The sequence below is a fragment of the Schistocerca piceifrons genome, chromosome 3, assembly GCF_021461385.2.
Source record: "Schistocerca piceifrons isolate TAMUIC-IGC-003096 chromosome 3, iqSchPice1.1, whole genome shotgun sequence".
In the NCBI taxonomy this organism is placed as follows: domain Eukaryota; kingdom Metazoa; phylum Arthropoda; class Insecta; order Orthoptera; family Acrididae; genus Schistocerca; species Schistocerca piceifrons.
In genome coordinates this window covers 613851646-613865958 of record NC_060140.1, presented here as the reverse complement: position 1 = coordinate 613865958, position 14313 = coordinate 613851646, and the positions used below count along the sequence as shown (strand labels likewise).

General features: G+C 38.7%; 1 protein-coding gene across 6 annotated transcripts in view; it reads right to left on the bottom strand.

The window, feature by feature from the left end:
• The window catches only part of LOC124788667 (tyrosine-protein kinase Src64B), a 244445-nt gene that overhangs the window by 105260 nt on the left and 124872 nt on the right, over positions 1 to 14313 (bottom strand). For 4 of the 6 annotated variants that reach the window (XM_047255946.1, XM_047255944.1, XM_047255948.1 and 1 more), the window contains one exon: positions 4253 to 4431. In XM_047255946.1, coding sequence (XP_047111902.1) covers positions 4253 to 4295 — 43 coding nt within the window. In that variant the 5' untranslated portion in view covers positions 4296 to 4431. Of the gene's footprint in view, positions 1 to 4252; positions 4432 to 9722; positions 9891 to 9958; positions 10053 to 14313 lie in introns of those variants that run through there. The other 2 variants (XM_047255945.1, XM_047255947.1) reach the window with 2 other exon arrangements.

The following is a 14313-nucleotide window of genomic DNA, read 5'->3' as shown; positions in this document are numbered from 1 at the left end:
CATGCAAGGGGGAACCTAAGCATCTTCCAATGTATTGAATACAGCAATGTAGCACTGAAAGTTTTCCAGTAATGGATTTTGATACACACAGAAGTACAAATATGTGCACTTTTGAACATATTTCTTTTATTTTTGGTTATTGTTTGATTTTATTTTCCAATATAGTTATTGTTCAGATTCATAAGACTTACTTTTTCATTTACTGCTTGCCTCGACTGAGTGCAGACATGTTCAAAGATATGCACGTGGTGCAAAACTCTTTTTCAGTTGTTACATGACTTACTTAACCTTGTGTGAACTCTTGCAAAAACTTCAAGTGTTACATTGGTGCCACAAAGAGACAAAACACAAATATATATACTTCACATAAATGAACCCTAGATTTACAAACATGTTATTGACAAGGATATCAATGAGGTACTGAACATTTGGTTACCTGGTATATAAGATACTACTAAATATTATTGTAATTGTTGAAATAACTTACAGGAGTGCAGCCAGGTAATCTCAACAACAACTGCCAATATTTCAATGATGAACACCCTGTCATTATCAATCCCCAAGATGAAATGCTGAAGTGTTCACCTGTCGTAATATCGGCAGTAGTTGAGGTCGTCACCTGGCTGCATTCCTAGAAGATAACTGAACATTTGATATACTGGGATAAGCTCAAGTTTCACTATTGTAATTGCGTTACAGATCTTCCATTTTAGTCCATTTCACTCACTTTCTCAGTTACTTGGCACACCATTTAATTAAGTTGTTTATTTTCCATACATAGTATTTGTATTTCTAGATACTGGTTTCCAAATATATGTTCTTCCCAGTCCATTCATCACACATTTATCATTTTAAGCTCATTTCAACAAAATATTGTATGGATTCAGAAATAAGAAATGACACAGGTGTAACTTTAACAGTTATACAAATGATTTTAAACTTCACATCATTCCATAAACTACCACTGAGCATCTTACTGGCACTACTACTGTCATGAATTGGCAGCATACCACATACCTTGTGCACTTCAAATCAGTGTGAATAATTTTGCACAAAATATAAAAACAAACAGAACTAAGTCAACACACTGAGCATTAAAGTTGCAGGGAAGCAGCATAAATGTATGAATACCATGGCATGCCAGTACTATGTGAAGAAGGAAATGCTAAAAGGTGGAAGGAATATATAGATGGTCTTATAAGAGAACCAAACTTGAGGAAAATATATAAAAAGAAAAAATGAAGTAAGTGAAGATGGAGATGTGATACTGCAAGAAGAATTTGACAGAGCACTGAAAGACCTGAGTGGAAACAAGGCCCCTAGGATAAGCAACATTTCCTCCGACTTATCATGATCCTTGGGAGGGCCAGCAATGACAGAACTACTGCACCAGGGTTACAATATATGTGACACTGATGAAATACCTCTAACTTGAAGAAGAATACAACAACTCCAATTCCAATGAACACAGGTGCCGACACAGTAGAGTACTACTAAACCATCAGTTTAATAAGTCATGACTGCAAATATTGACACATATAACATACAGATGAACTCAAAATCTAGCAAAAGCTGACCTTGTGGAAGGTCAGTTTGGGTTCCAGAGAAGTGTAGGAACATGTTTTACCTCAGAAGATAAGTTGAAGAAGGGAAAAACCTACGTTTATAGCATTTGCAGATACAGAGAAAGCTCTTGACAATGTTGAGTGGAATAGACTCTTTAAAATTCTGAGAGCATCAGGGATAAAATACAAGGAGCAAAAGGCTGTTAAACAACTTTTACAGAAACCAGACTGCAGTTGTAAGAGTTGAAAGGTATGGAAGGGATATAGTAGTTGAGAAGGAAGTGAGACTGGGTCGTTGCCTATCCTCGATGTTACACAATCTGTAGATTGACCAAGCAGTAAAGAAAACCAAGGAGAAATCTAGGAAGGGAATTAAAGTTCAGGGAGCAGAAATAAAAACTTAGCACTTGTTGAAGACTTTGTAATTCTGCCAGGGATGGAGAAAGACTTGGGAGAGCAGTCGAATGGATAGTGTCTTGAAATGGTATTGCAAGATGAACATTAACTAAAGTAAAACAATGGTAATGGAATGCAGTCAAATTAAATCAGGCAGTGCTAAGGAAATTAGATTAGAAACTGAGACATTAAAAGTAATACACGAGTTTAGTTATTTGGGTAGCTAACTAACTGATGATGGCCGAAGTAAAGATGTATAAAATGGAGACTGGGAACAGCATGAAAAGTTTTCTGAAGAAGAGGAGTTTCTTAAAATCTGATATAAATTTAACTGATAGGAAGCCTTTACTGAAGGTATTTGAGCCTGAAGTGCAACCTGGTATGTAAGTGAAATGTGGACAATAAGCAATTCAGACAAGATGAGCATGAAGCTTTTGAAATGTGCTGCTATAGAAGAATGTTGAAGACTAAATAAGTGGATCAAATAACTAATGAGGACATATTGGATCTAATTCGGGAGAAAAAATTTTGGCACAACTTGATTAAAACAAGGGATCAGTTGATAGGACACATCCTGAGGTGTCCTGCACCAATTTGGTAATGGTGGGAATTATGGGACACCAAAAACTATTGAGGGAAAACTAAGCATGAAGGTTGCAGTAGTTATTCAGAGATGAATGGCTTGCACAGGTAGGGTAGCATGGAGATCTGCATCGGACCAGTCTTCAATCTGGAGACCACGATAATAACTCTGCACCCACAAAAAATATATTTGCAATTAGAATTTTTCTGGAAGGTAGAATATCAATTGTTAGTGATCATACTCTACCACTACATATTGTATACCCATGCCCATTCAATAGTACTGCAAAATTTTGTGGTCACTGTGTCAATAGAAATTCTGAGTGGTGTTTACACATTGGGATGTGTAAAAGAGTTTGCTCTTATTCAGGGTGTTTATAAATGAATATCGAGGTTTTAATGCTTTATAATATTTATTATATTAAACTTACAGTTGTAAATGATATGTCAAATGAAAGAGCAACTCAAACAGTTTTACCAAAAACCTTATAAACATTCAATGTGAGCACCATTTGTCACACAGCATATATCAAGTCTATAGCCAAGTTCTTCCCAAACGACAATGACAGGGCTTGCTTTGCATGGCCTCCATGTTCACCCGACCTAATGCCATGCGATTTTTTCCTTTTGGGCTTCGTGAAGGATTGTGTGTACATGACTCCGCTACCAGCAGACCTCCCTGAATTAAGAAACAGATTGAAGCAGCTGTTGCTACAATCACTGAAGACACACTTATCAACGTTTGGGAAGAACTCGGCTAAAGACTTGATGCGTGCCGTGTGACAAATGGTGCCCACATTGAACATTTATAAGGTTCTTGGTAAAACTGTTTGAGTTGCTCTTTCATTTGACATATCATTTATAACTGTAAGTTTAATGTAATAAATATTATAAAGCATTAAAACCTCGATATTCATTTATAAACACTCTGTATATCTTCAACTTTATCAAATATCATCTTCAATAACAGGATCCCATAATTCACATACATTTAATGACTAATTGCCCTGACTGTGCATACCCTGCCCCCATTTCTGCAGTATTGTATTCTGGTGTGGACAGATTAACTTCATTCTTATACTGTGATTATAATTTCTATTTTCATCTACCATCTCCCTACCAAACATTGAAAAAAAATTGAACAATAACTGAACTTCCCAATAAATTATTATTGAGTGCCATACACTTCTTGATAACTGAGAATGTCTTCCTAACCCACTCAAAGTTTTTACTTTGCAATATCTTTCTGCTACTATCCAACCTCATTAAGACTCTTCTATACATTGTGCTGAAGTTAAACCTGGAAGAAAGGACATAAAATAGAACAGCTTAGTCACAGTCTAAGGACTGTTTTCAGAACGAATTCCCTGTCCAGCATAAAGTATTAACCTGCAACAACTTTCATTACATTGTACAGTCTGCCACAATCTGAAAGAATGACTGTGGAATCAATAATTATTTTTACAAGATTAAAAGAAGTGTCACTTTTTTGGCACAAAACCTGATTGTAGGCATCATCTTCTGCATGTGCTATAAAGGGGTGTTTCACCAAAGGTTAACAGATATTTTTTTCCAAATTTATGTGATAATTTGTTTCGTAATTTTTAATTTAGTATAGCCTTCCTAATGGAATGAACCAGTAAGACACTAACATAATACTTCCACATACAACTACACTTTTAAATATGATACAAAAAGTAAAAGCTCACCTGTTGGTCCTGTGGTGTCAGGGCGACTACAACACATGCCCATGTTGAATGTTATGTTGTTATGGACTCGAGGAGCCAGATATCAGACCTAGTGCCTCATGCTTCTAGCAGTATGGCACATTACATCTAATGCTGCACCACTTTTCATGCTGCATTGCGTGCTGCCAGTTTGCTGGTAGCTATAAAAATAATTTCAATGTCACTGCAATGCTTACTGAACTATTTTAGTGAATGTAGGGTAATACTGAAATTTTACATAATGGTTGGTGGATATGTGAGGAAAAAAGTTATTTAAGACAGAATTTATCTTAGCATGTGACAATTTAAAATAAAGATTGAAGTTTCAGCACTATTGCAAAGAACAGGTAAGTCTGCTTTAAAACTGTTTCACCTGCAGTAAAAATGTTAATGCAATTCAATAATGAATGAATTTTTACAATTACTTAAATGTGATTTTATTTACTCTTTAATATTATGCATCCCAAATTTCAAACATTTAAATGAGCCAAATGAGTCCAGGCTGCAAAATATGTTCCCGACTCAGAATATTTCCTAAGATTCTGTAACAAATCGATGACAAGGATAATGGACAATAGTTTTGTGGATCACTTCTACTACCCTTCTTGTAGACAGATGTGATATGTGCCTTTTTTGGAGAATTGGGCATTTTTTTTTTTTGTTTGTTTGTTCGTGGGATCTATGATAGTTTATAGTTAGAAGAGGGGCTAACTCAGCCACAAATTCAGTATATAATCTGAAAGGGATTCCATTGGAGCCTGGAGCTTTGTTCACTTTCAACAATTTCAGCTGTTTCTCAACACCACTAACACTAATACTTACTTCAATCATCTTTTCAGTGGTAAAGGGATTAAAGTGGGGCAATTCTCCTGGGTTTTCCTTTTAAAGGAACATTTGAAAACAGAGTTACGCATTTCAGTTTTTGTTTTGCTGCCTTCAGTTTCAGTTCCTGTCTCATTCACTAGGTACTGGACACTAACTTTGGTGCCACTAACAGTCTTTACATAAAACCAGAATTTCTTTGGATTTTGTGAAATGTCACTTGACAATATTCTGCTACGGTAGTTACTGAAGACATCATGCAGTGCTCTCTTGACAGCCAAACACGTTTCATTCAGCATCTCTCTATCTATAGCCTAAGCCTTGTTTTACACTTGTGATGCAGCATTCTCCGTTTTCTTACAAGTTCCTTTATAGTGACTGCATACCATCGAGATTCCCTCCCATTATGAACTGCCCTACTGAGTCCATACCTATCCAGTGCATGGTCACCTATTCTTTTAAACTTGAGGTGGAGTTCCTCTACAAGCTCCTGACCTGTGCTGAAAGTTTCAATTTCCTCTTTGAGATACAACACTACTGATTTTTTATCTAGTTTACTAAACAATATATATCTTTCTGCTTGTTTTAGTTGTCCTTTGTACTTTGGTAATCATTGTTGCCACAACTGCATCATTGTCACTGACACCAATGTGCATGTCCTCAAAGACGTCAGGTCTCTTTGCTGCCATTAGATTCAATATACTTCCATCATGAATGAGGTTCCTAACCATCTCTTCTCGGTAGCTCTCAGAAAATGCATATAGTAAAGTTTCACAGAATGTCTTATCATGCCCACAAATAACAAAACTAATGTTTTCAGTTTTTTGTTGGATGGTTAAAGTCTCCACTGATGATTGTAGTATGACTGGGGAACTTACATAAAAGTGAACTGAGGTTTTCTATAGACTCTTCAGTTACATCAGGAGCCGAGTCTGGGCAATAGAAGGATCCAATTACCATTTTATGCCCATTTCTGAAACTGAGTCTTGCCCAAACCATCTCACATGCAGCTTCAATTTCTATCTCGGTGGATTTGAGTTTCGTGTCCACTGTGACAAATACACCACCCACATTTCCCATTTGCCTATCCTTTCGACATACACTCAAATTCTCCCCAAAAATCTAACTGCTATCAGTTTCAGGTTTGCCACCGAGTTACCGCCTCTTCTCACTATAATCTACCATAGATCCCTCGAACAGAAAACCGTGCCCAGTTCTTGGAAAAAGGCACAGGTCATACCCTTCTACATGAAGGGTAGTAGAAGTGTTCCACAAAATTACCATTCAATATCCTTGAAATCAATTTGTGTAGAATCTCACAACATACTCTGAGCACAAATGTAATGATGCATCTTGAACACAATGACTTTCTCAATGCCAACCAGCATGGATTTCGAAAACTTCAGTCACGTGAAACCCAACTCCCACTTTTCTCACACTACATACTGAAAGCTTTGGATCAAGGCAACCATGTTCCAAAAAGCATTTGACTCAGTACCACACCTACGCTTATTGTCACAAGTATGATCATAGGGGGAATCAAGTGAAATTTGTGACTGGACTGAGGACTTTTTGGTAGCAAGAATACGCATGTTATCTTGGATGGAGAGTCATCATGACATGTAGAAGAAACTTCAGGTGTGCCCTCGGGAAGTGTTGGGACCCTTTCTGTTCATATTATATATTAATGAACTTGCAGATAATATTAATAGTCAACCAGGCTTCTTGCAGATGATGCAGTTAGATAATATCCGTAATGAGAGAAGCTTCATAAATATTCAGTCAGATCTCGATGAGATTTCAACGTGGTGCAGAGACTGGCGACTTGCTCTAAATGATTAGAAATGTAAAATTTTGCACTTCACAACAGGAAAAAATGTAGTATCCTATGACTATAATCTGCTGGAATCTGACAACTCAAATACCTGGGTGTAACACCTTTAGGGATATGAAATGGAATGATCACACAGGTTCAGTTGTGGGTAAAGCAGATGGCAGACTTCTGTTTATTGGTAAAATACTGCAATCAGTCTCAAAAAGAGATTTCAATCAGTTTAGAAAAGAGATTGCTTACAAATCACTTGTGCGACCAGTCCTAGAATATTACTTAAGTGTGTGGGACCCTTACCAAATAGGGTCATCAGGGGATATTGAACGTGTACAGAGAGGGCAGCACGGACGCTCACAGGTTTGTCTTATTCGCGCGCGCCGCGCGCGCGCGCGCGCGCGCGCGCGCGCGCGCGCGCGCGCGCGTGTGTGTGGGTGTGTGTGTGTGTGTGTGTGTGTGTGTGTGTGTGTGTGTGTGTGTCACAGAGGTAATGAAGGAACTGAACTGGCATACTCTTGAAGACAGACATACTTTATCAGAATAGAGTCTGTTAACGAAGTTTCAAAAGCCAGCTTTGGACAGTTACTCTAGGAACATACTATAACCCCTATGTATCACTAACAAAGGAATTGTGAGGATAAGATAAGAATTATTACTGCACACACATTGGCATTCAAACAATCATTCTCCCGCACTCCAAATGTGAATCAAACAGAAACACACCCAATAACTGGTACAATGGGGTGTCTCCTCTGCCGTGCACCTCACTGTGGTTTGCAGAGTATGGATGTAATAATTCCTATTGAAGCCAATGTAAATGCTGTGCGCCCTTTTCCATTGTGTGTGCACCAGGTATGACATGTGACAATTAGATCTCTAAATTCTTCCTGGTAACATTCATTCATTTCCCAAAAAAACAATTCCAACAATCCACAACACCATATGAAGAGGAATTTTCTATCTTTAGTGTCAGTTGTACAACAGAACAAGGGCTCACTCAAGGCAGAGAGAGCTCAACAGGTTAATGACAACACTCACTCCAGCAGGTGCCCCCAAAAACAAATAAAGAGATACGGAATGGCAAAAACTGTTGCTTCTATGTCAAAAATCTCAGGGAGATAAAGTGATTTAGAGAAAAAAGGAAGGAAGATTAGAGCTTAATGTTCCATCAACATCACAAAAAGGCACTCACTTAGTTAGGACATTAATGTAGAAAGAAACAGAACATTTTTCAAAGGAACTATCCAAGCATTTACCTCAATCTGTTTAAGGAAAACACAGAAAAACATAAACCTGGATTGCCAGAGGAAAGGAGAAGAATGACTTGCACATCAGGAAATACATCCCTTCTAATTGACAGTTTATTCGTACAGTCATATTTAATCAGTAATTTAAAGAAACATATCTAAAGAAGTTGGTGTTCAAGTACACTGTAAGAAGTCAACAATGAAAATGTCTTAGGATCGAACAGCACTATACATCCACATCTACATCTATTCCATCCTCAGTTGCTACTACAAGCATCTCACCTCAAAGAGCCTCACTTTTACCTACACAAACACTGGCTAGCTGAGGGAACTAGCACTGCCTATCAACTACAATAAGTAAATTACTGTTCAGCATATACCTCTCTTCTTATTGGTTGTTATAGACAGAAGTTTTTGATAGCATTTAATCGGCAAAAGTAGTTCTTGACTTAAGCCTGTGACATGGCTGGTCCCCAATCAACCCGAAACAGTGGAAAATCTAGAGCTCAAAATAAGGAACAGAAAATCAAGTACCAGTAGACTTTAAAAAATTGATACCAAATATAAAGGCTGGTGTTCAAATGTTCACCAGTACCAAAAAAAGTAACTGGCCAAAACTGAACCACTTCAACCAAACATTGAAAATAGGACCAAAGAATAATGATAAAGCTGTTCAAACAGGTTAGAGGAATGCAGCCAAGTAAGTTATTTGAACATTTAATATGCCAACAGAAGCTAAAGTTTCACGAAGATTTAAATACTGACAAATGTCACTTATTATTTTACAACTAAAGGGAGGCTCTGGCAAACATTTAGCAATTTCTAGGATTGACATAAAATATAAATGGTGTCATTAAAATGCAACAACAATTTCTCTGCACACAAACATAACCTGAATTTAACTTCAGAACTCGTACCTACCACTCACTGTGAAAAGCATCTACAATGGAAAGAAATAATGAGAAATTTACAAGAAACCAAATTATAATGGTTAACAAAATATTTATTCACTACTTTATTATACCCTGAATTTAATTATTTTCAGGTTATGTCAACATAAAGAGTGTAATCGAACATTGTGATGCCTGAGAATGTACAACTAAAATTTGGTATGCTCATTGTTTCATACTGCATTTTTTGCACAATAAATTCTAAGCAACTCATAATAAATCCACTGTCAGAGCACTCACTAGTTTTGATGTAACAACTACAAAATGAAGGCAAATATATTTAACATCTTCAAATCAAGAAGTACAGCGTTAGTTCCACTAAAGAAAGATGAGGCAGCAAAGCAAAAATGATCGTTTTGCAGGAAGCAGCATACTTTTGCCATCAGTTATTTAAGGAAACATACTCATTGATTTTAATTGTACTATTAAGAATCGAACTGATTATCCAAATGATAAGCACTTGAAGCAATGCCAATCAATGGGTAACATTGAAACCTACATCTGTATAACATACATGTACTTCAAGAGGTCTTGTTCAGTAAGTTGTGCATATTGACACATGATTACAAAACAGATATGTAGAACAGAGAATATACAACCTCTACCTGAAACAAATGCGAATATTCATCTGCCACAATCTTCTAGATGTCAGATGGAAAAGAAAGATACTTTCACTTGGTTACTAAGCAATGCCATCCGAAGGGGTTAACTCTGTATGTAATGTGATTCCAAGAGGCATGGCTTGAGACATGCTACGAATAACGGTGGGTACTGAACTTAAAGATGATGATATTAAACTTTAAAAACAGCAAAGCTAATTAAAGGTCTAAAAAATGCATACCGAAACTACAGATGAGTATAGTAATAGCAGCGTTCACCGAACCCAAAACTGGTTATAAGGTAAACAAAAATAACAACACAGAGCTTAAACGAATACCGCACATATGGCAGTGTGGGGTTGGGATACAATAATCACACGCAAGTGACGCAACAACTGCGAAGACGGCGGGGAAGGGAGGACAACAGCTACTGTCGCGGCAGGAAGCGATTGTACTTCCGTGACCAGCCCGTACTCTAGTACACAAGCGCGGATGTTGCATTCTGGTGATTTCAAATATTTCACAAGACAGCCAGACGGAGTGAGAACTACTCTGTCGCTCACTGTCTTCGCACATTCTGTATCTAGTCGTAGGTAGTGCCTACACCGAAACCGTGAACTTCCCCTAAAAAAGCGGTGCATCGCGACATAAGCGTCCCAGAGACATCAGCTTAAAGGGTTACCTAAGACGTGTGGAAAAAGACAATGCGTTGGTGAATTGAATTAACTATTAAAAACAGCTTTATATGCGGTATTTACTGTCACTAAATAGATACGGTAGTTTCGATTGACTAACAAAGAGTAGGCAATTGCAACTCGTAAAATACTTTCGGTAGGCTATATGACTTTTTAATATTCTCTTTTATATCACCAATAGCTCATTAACAGTTCTGCTGATGAGCGTGTGCAAAATATTAATTACCGTGTGCCACAATCATAGATACAACCCATACGATTCACATCTACGTTACGCAAAAAAAACAAGGTTAAACGCTAAATGTACTGTCATGCATGTACGAAACTGTATTATGGCTTTTCTTTAGCTTATCTGCATGCATTTTACTTACAACTAATTGTGTCGACACACAATCACTTCACCTAGAATACTCAACGTTTGCATTCATAATTATTATAAAAGGTGACATGCATGAACAATGAAACTTCCAACTAATGTGAACAGTTACTGTACACGGCGTAACGTCAACAACACAAGTAATTTATTCCTTAGTGTAATCACATACTACAAAAAATAGCCATCAAAAACATTACAGTCGTTATACCTTTTTGTCACGTGTAAACATCACACTACAGCCACAAAACTTAAACTTTATGAAACCTTACACTCGAATGTACTCCATGGATAGGGTTACCATCCGTCCGACCCAATTTGTCCAGATTTTGCAAAATAAGCACACGACGCCACTGTGAAAGGAGTATTTTCGTTGATGTCAGCCCAGCGGACTGATTGAGAAATCGACTGCTTGCAGGGAATCAATCTTACAGCGCCAGTTTAGCTACAGGCTGACAAGTATGCGAGTTCTATAAATACGTAAAGGGGAAAAAAGACTTGCTGAAAATGATGAAATCTTCCGAAAAATATGGTGGACCAACTACTTTTTGCCGCAACAAGTTCCATGTAATTGTGCTCTAAACAAAAAATATATTAATGACGCGTCCATGAAGAGGTAATTAGACATACAGACGTGCAATCCCGGATAGGGCTAGGAGGAAGAAGGAAATCGATCACGTTCTTTTAAAGGAAGGCATTCTCCTTTACTGAGGAAAACATGCGAGGATGTCCGGACGGGGCGCACAAAGGGTGAATCACGGGATTTTAAATTGCAGCACGGTTCCTTTTTAGAGTCCACTGGATCAAGGAAACCGCGTAAGTGTGTAGTTCATGACCCACAGAATGAGCCGTGGCGGCTCCAGTTCATTTTACTCTGACTTCTCGATGGCTTCTTTCACTGGTGCTCCGATAGGCGGCCCCATTTTAACTTGCAATTTTCGTAGATGGCTTAGAGTGTCTGAAGTAGGCCGGCAGTGGGTTGAGAGTGGAGAACGGGCAGGAGGGGTGCAGCGTAAGGGTATCACGCATGGGTTTTCGCGCGCAACGGTTCCTTCAGCCGTTAGTTCTGTATGTGCCGAGATCGACTTAGCACTCTTTTCTGTAGTGCTAATCTCACTGCTGTATGGATGGTGTCCTTCTACGCCCTTGAGTAGACTTGTACTTCCCTGTTTATCCATGCTGTGCGTACCTGGACGCTTGCAGTTTAGCCCCATCGTTTTCGCGTATGCGAGGATCATTATTGGAAAATTTTGTGGTCAGTATTGCCCGCGCTCTGATATCTGTTCCTCTGTTGTTGTTGGCTTTCGACCACTGGAACATTTTAATTTGCTGTGATTAACCTTGGCCGCAACCGTACTGTACATCTGCATTTATTTCATCGGTGAAATTTGGGGTGCAAATTAGTGACTGTCCATGTGTATCGCTGAGACCTTTACTTGCTGTGGATTACCAAGGCCATAAGCTGTGCAGCACTTTCAAATTCAGTGGTTTACTCGTGAAACTTCACTTTCACCTCGCGTGAACGGCAGTTTGCTGTTTGAGCTTTCGTGTTTAATGAAGTTCTCACCTCAGTTTTATTAACTTGGGCACGAGGCGTGCGGCATAATCCCTATTCACCGAATTTGAGATTTTTTTACGTTTTTAAAGGTTTGTAATTTTATCCTTTAATGATTTTAAGGGGAACTCCCTGTATTAATATGTTTATTGAAACTAGGTTCTAGATGGTTGTCAGCCTGAGGACTGGATCAAGGAAACACTGTTTGCAATGATTAGTCACTAAGTATTCCTTTAGATGGTTAAACTTAATCATATAGTTGTTCTATCTGTTTCATTCAAGTACCTGGCCGTGCACTTTTGATGTTGAGTTTAACTAAATTATTTGGGGAGACGTTACTTACTTTTTATACTCCCTTACCTTCCTTTAGGCGGTTTTTTTTCTCAAGTAATATTTTCTGCCTTACTTTATGATCGGTATTTTGGGCTTATAACCGTGATATCTTAAGAATGTGACGACTATTGTTCGTGTAATCTGTGGGCTAGATCTCACCTATGTGGTGTTCGTCAGCAGCGCCTCTTAGCCTTGTGAAGCGCGAGCCCGGCATTTCGGCGGCTGGCGGCTGCGAGGTTCTGTTGCTGTTGTGTCCCTTCACGTGCCTTCCGGCTGTGTTTGAGGCGTGTCCGCTATTGCTATAGTGAAACTGTTTACTTTTTCAACTTGCCTTCTTTAAGTAAAGTTTTGCCTTTCCCTTCTTAAGGCTCTGATTTACTTGCTTCAGCTTCTAAATATTCTATAAGTGAGCGTACTTGTAATTAAATTTCGAGATAGTTCCTTTGTCTGTTCAGATATATGCGTATATACTTGAGTGCTGAAGAAAATTTTGATGTAATTCCCGTTCTGACTGCCATCTCCTTAGATTTATATTTTTAATTATAAATCGCTATTCTTTGCTCGGGCTTAATTTGTCACTATATCCGTTCTATGTTCAAATCGTTCAAATGGCTCTGAGCACTATGCGACTTAACTTCTGAGGTCATCAGTAGCCTAGAACTTAGAACTAATTAAACCTAACTAACCTAAGGACATCACACACATCCATGCCCGAGGCAGGATTCGAACCTGCGACCGTAGCGGTCGCTCGACCCCAGACTGTAGCGCCTAGAACCGCACGGCCACTCCGGCCGGCTCCGTTCTATGTACACACACAAATAAAGAAAAGATGTTACGTGGACATGTGTCCGGAAACGCTTAATTTCCATGTTAGAGCTCATTTTAGTTTCGTCATTATGTACTCCATCATCATCATCATCATCATCATCACACTCCAACGTGATCAAATTGTAAATTTTCACAATCAACATGTGTGGGCTGACGAGAATCCAAATGTGCAATCACGTCATCAACACAGATTTTCTGTGAACGTTTGGGCGGGCATTGTTGGTGTTGTGGTTCATGCACGATGGAGCTCCTGCACATTTCAGTCGAAGTGTTCGTACGCTTCTCAACAAGATTCGGTGACCGACAGATTGGTAGAGGTGGACCAATTCCATGGTCTCCACGCTCTTCTGACCTCAACCCTCTTGACTTTCATTTATGGGGGCATATGAAAGCTCTTGTCTACGAAACCCCGGTACCAAATGTAGAGACTCTTCGTGCTCGTATTGTGGACGGCTGTGATACAATACGCCATTCTCCAGGGCTGCATCAACGCATCAGGGATTCCATGCGACGGAGGGTGGGTGCATGTATCCTCGCTAACGGAGGACATTTTGAACATTTCCTGTAACAAAGTGTTTGAAGTCGCGCTGGTACGTTCTGTTGCTGTGTGTTTCCATTCCATGATTAATGTGATTTGAAGAGAAGTATTAAAATGAGCTCTAACATGGAAATTAAGCGTTTCCGGACACATGTCCACATAACATATTTTCTTTCTTAGTGTGTGAGGAATGTTTCCTGAAAGTTTGGCCGTAACTTTTTGTAACACCCTGTATAAGAAAATTTGTCAGATCAGATCTGTCATGTTTGGATGTG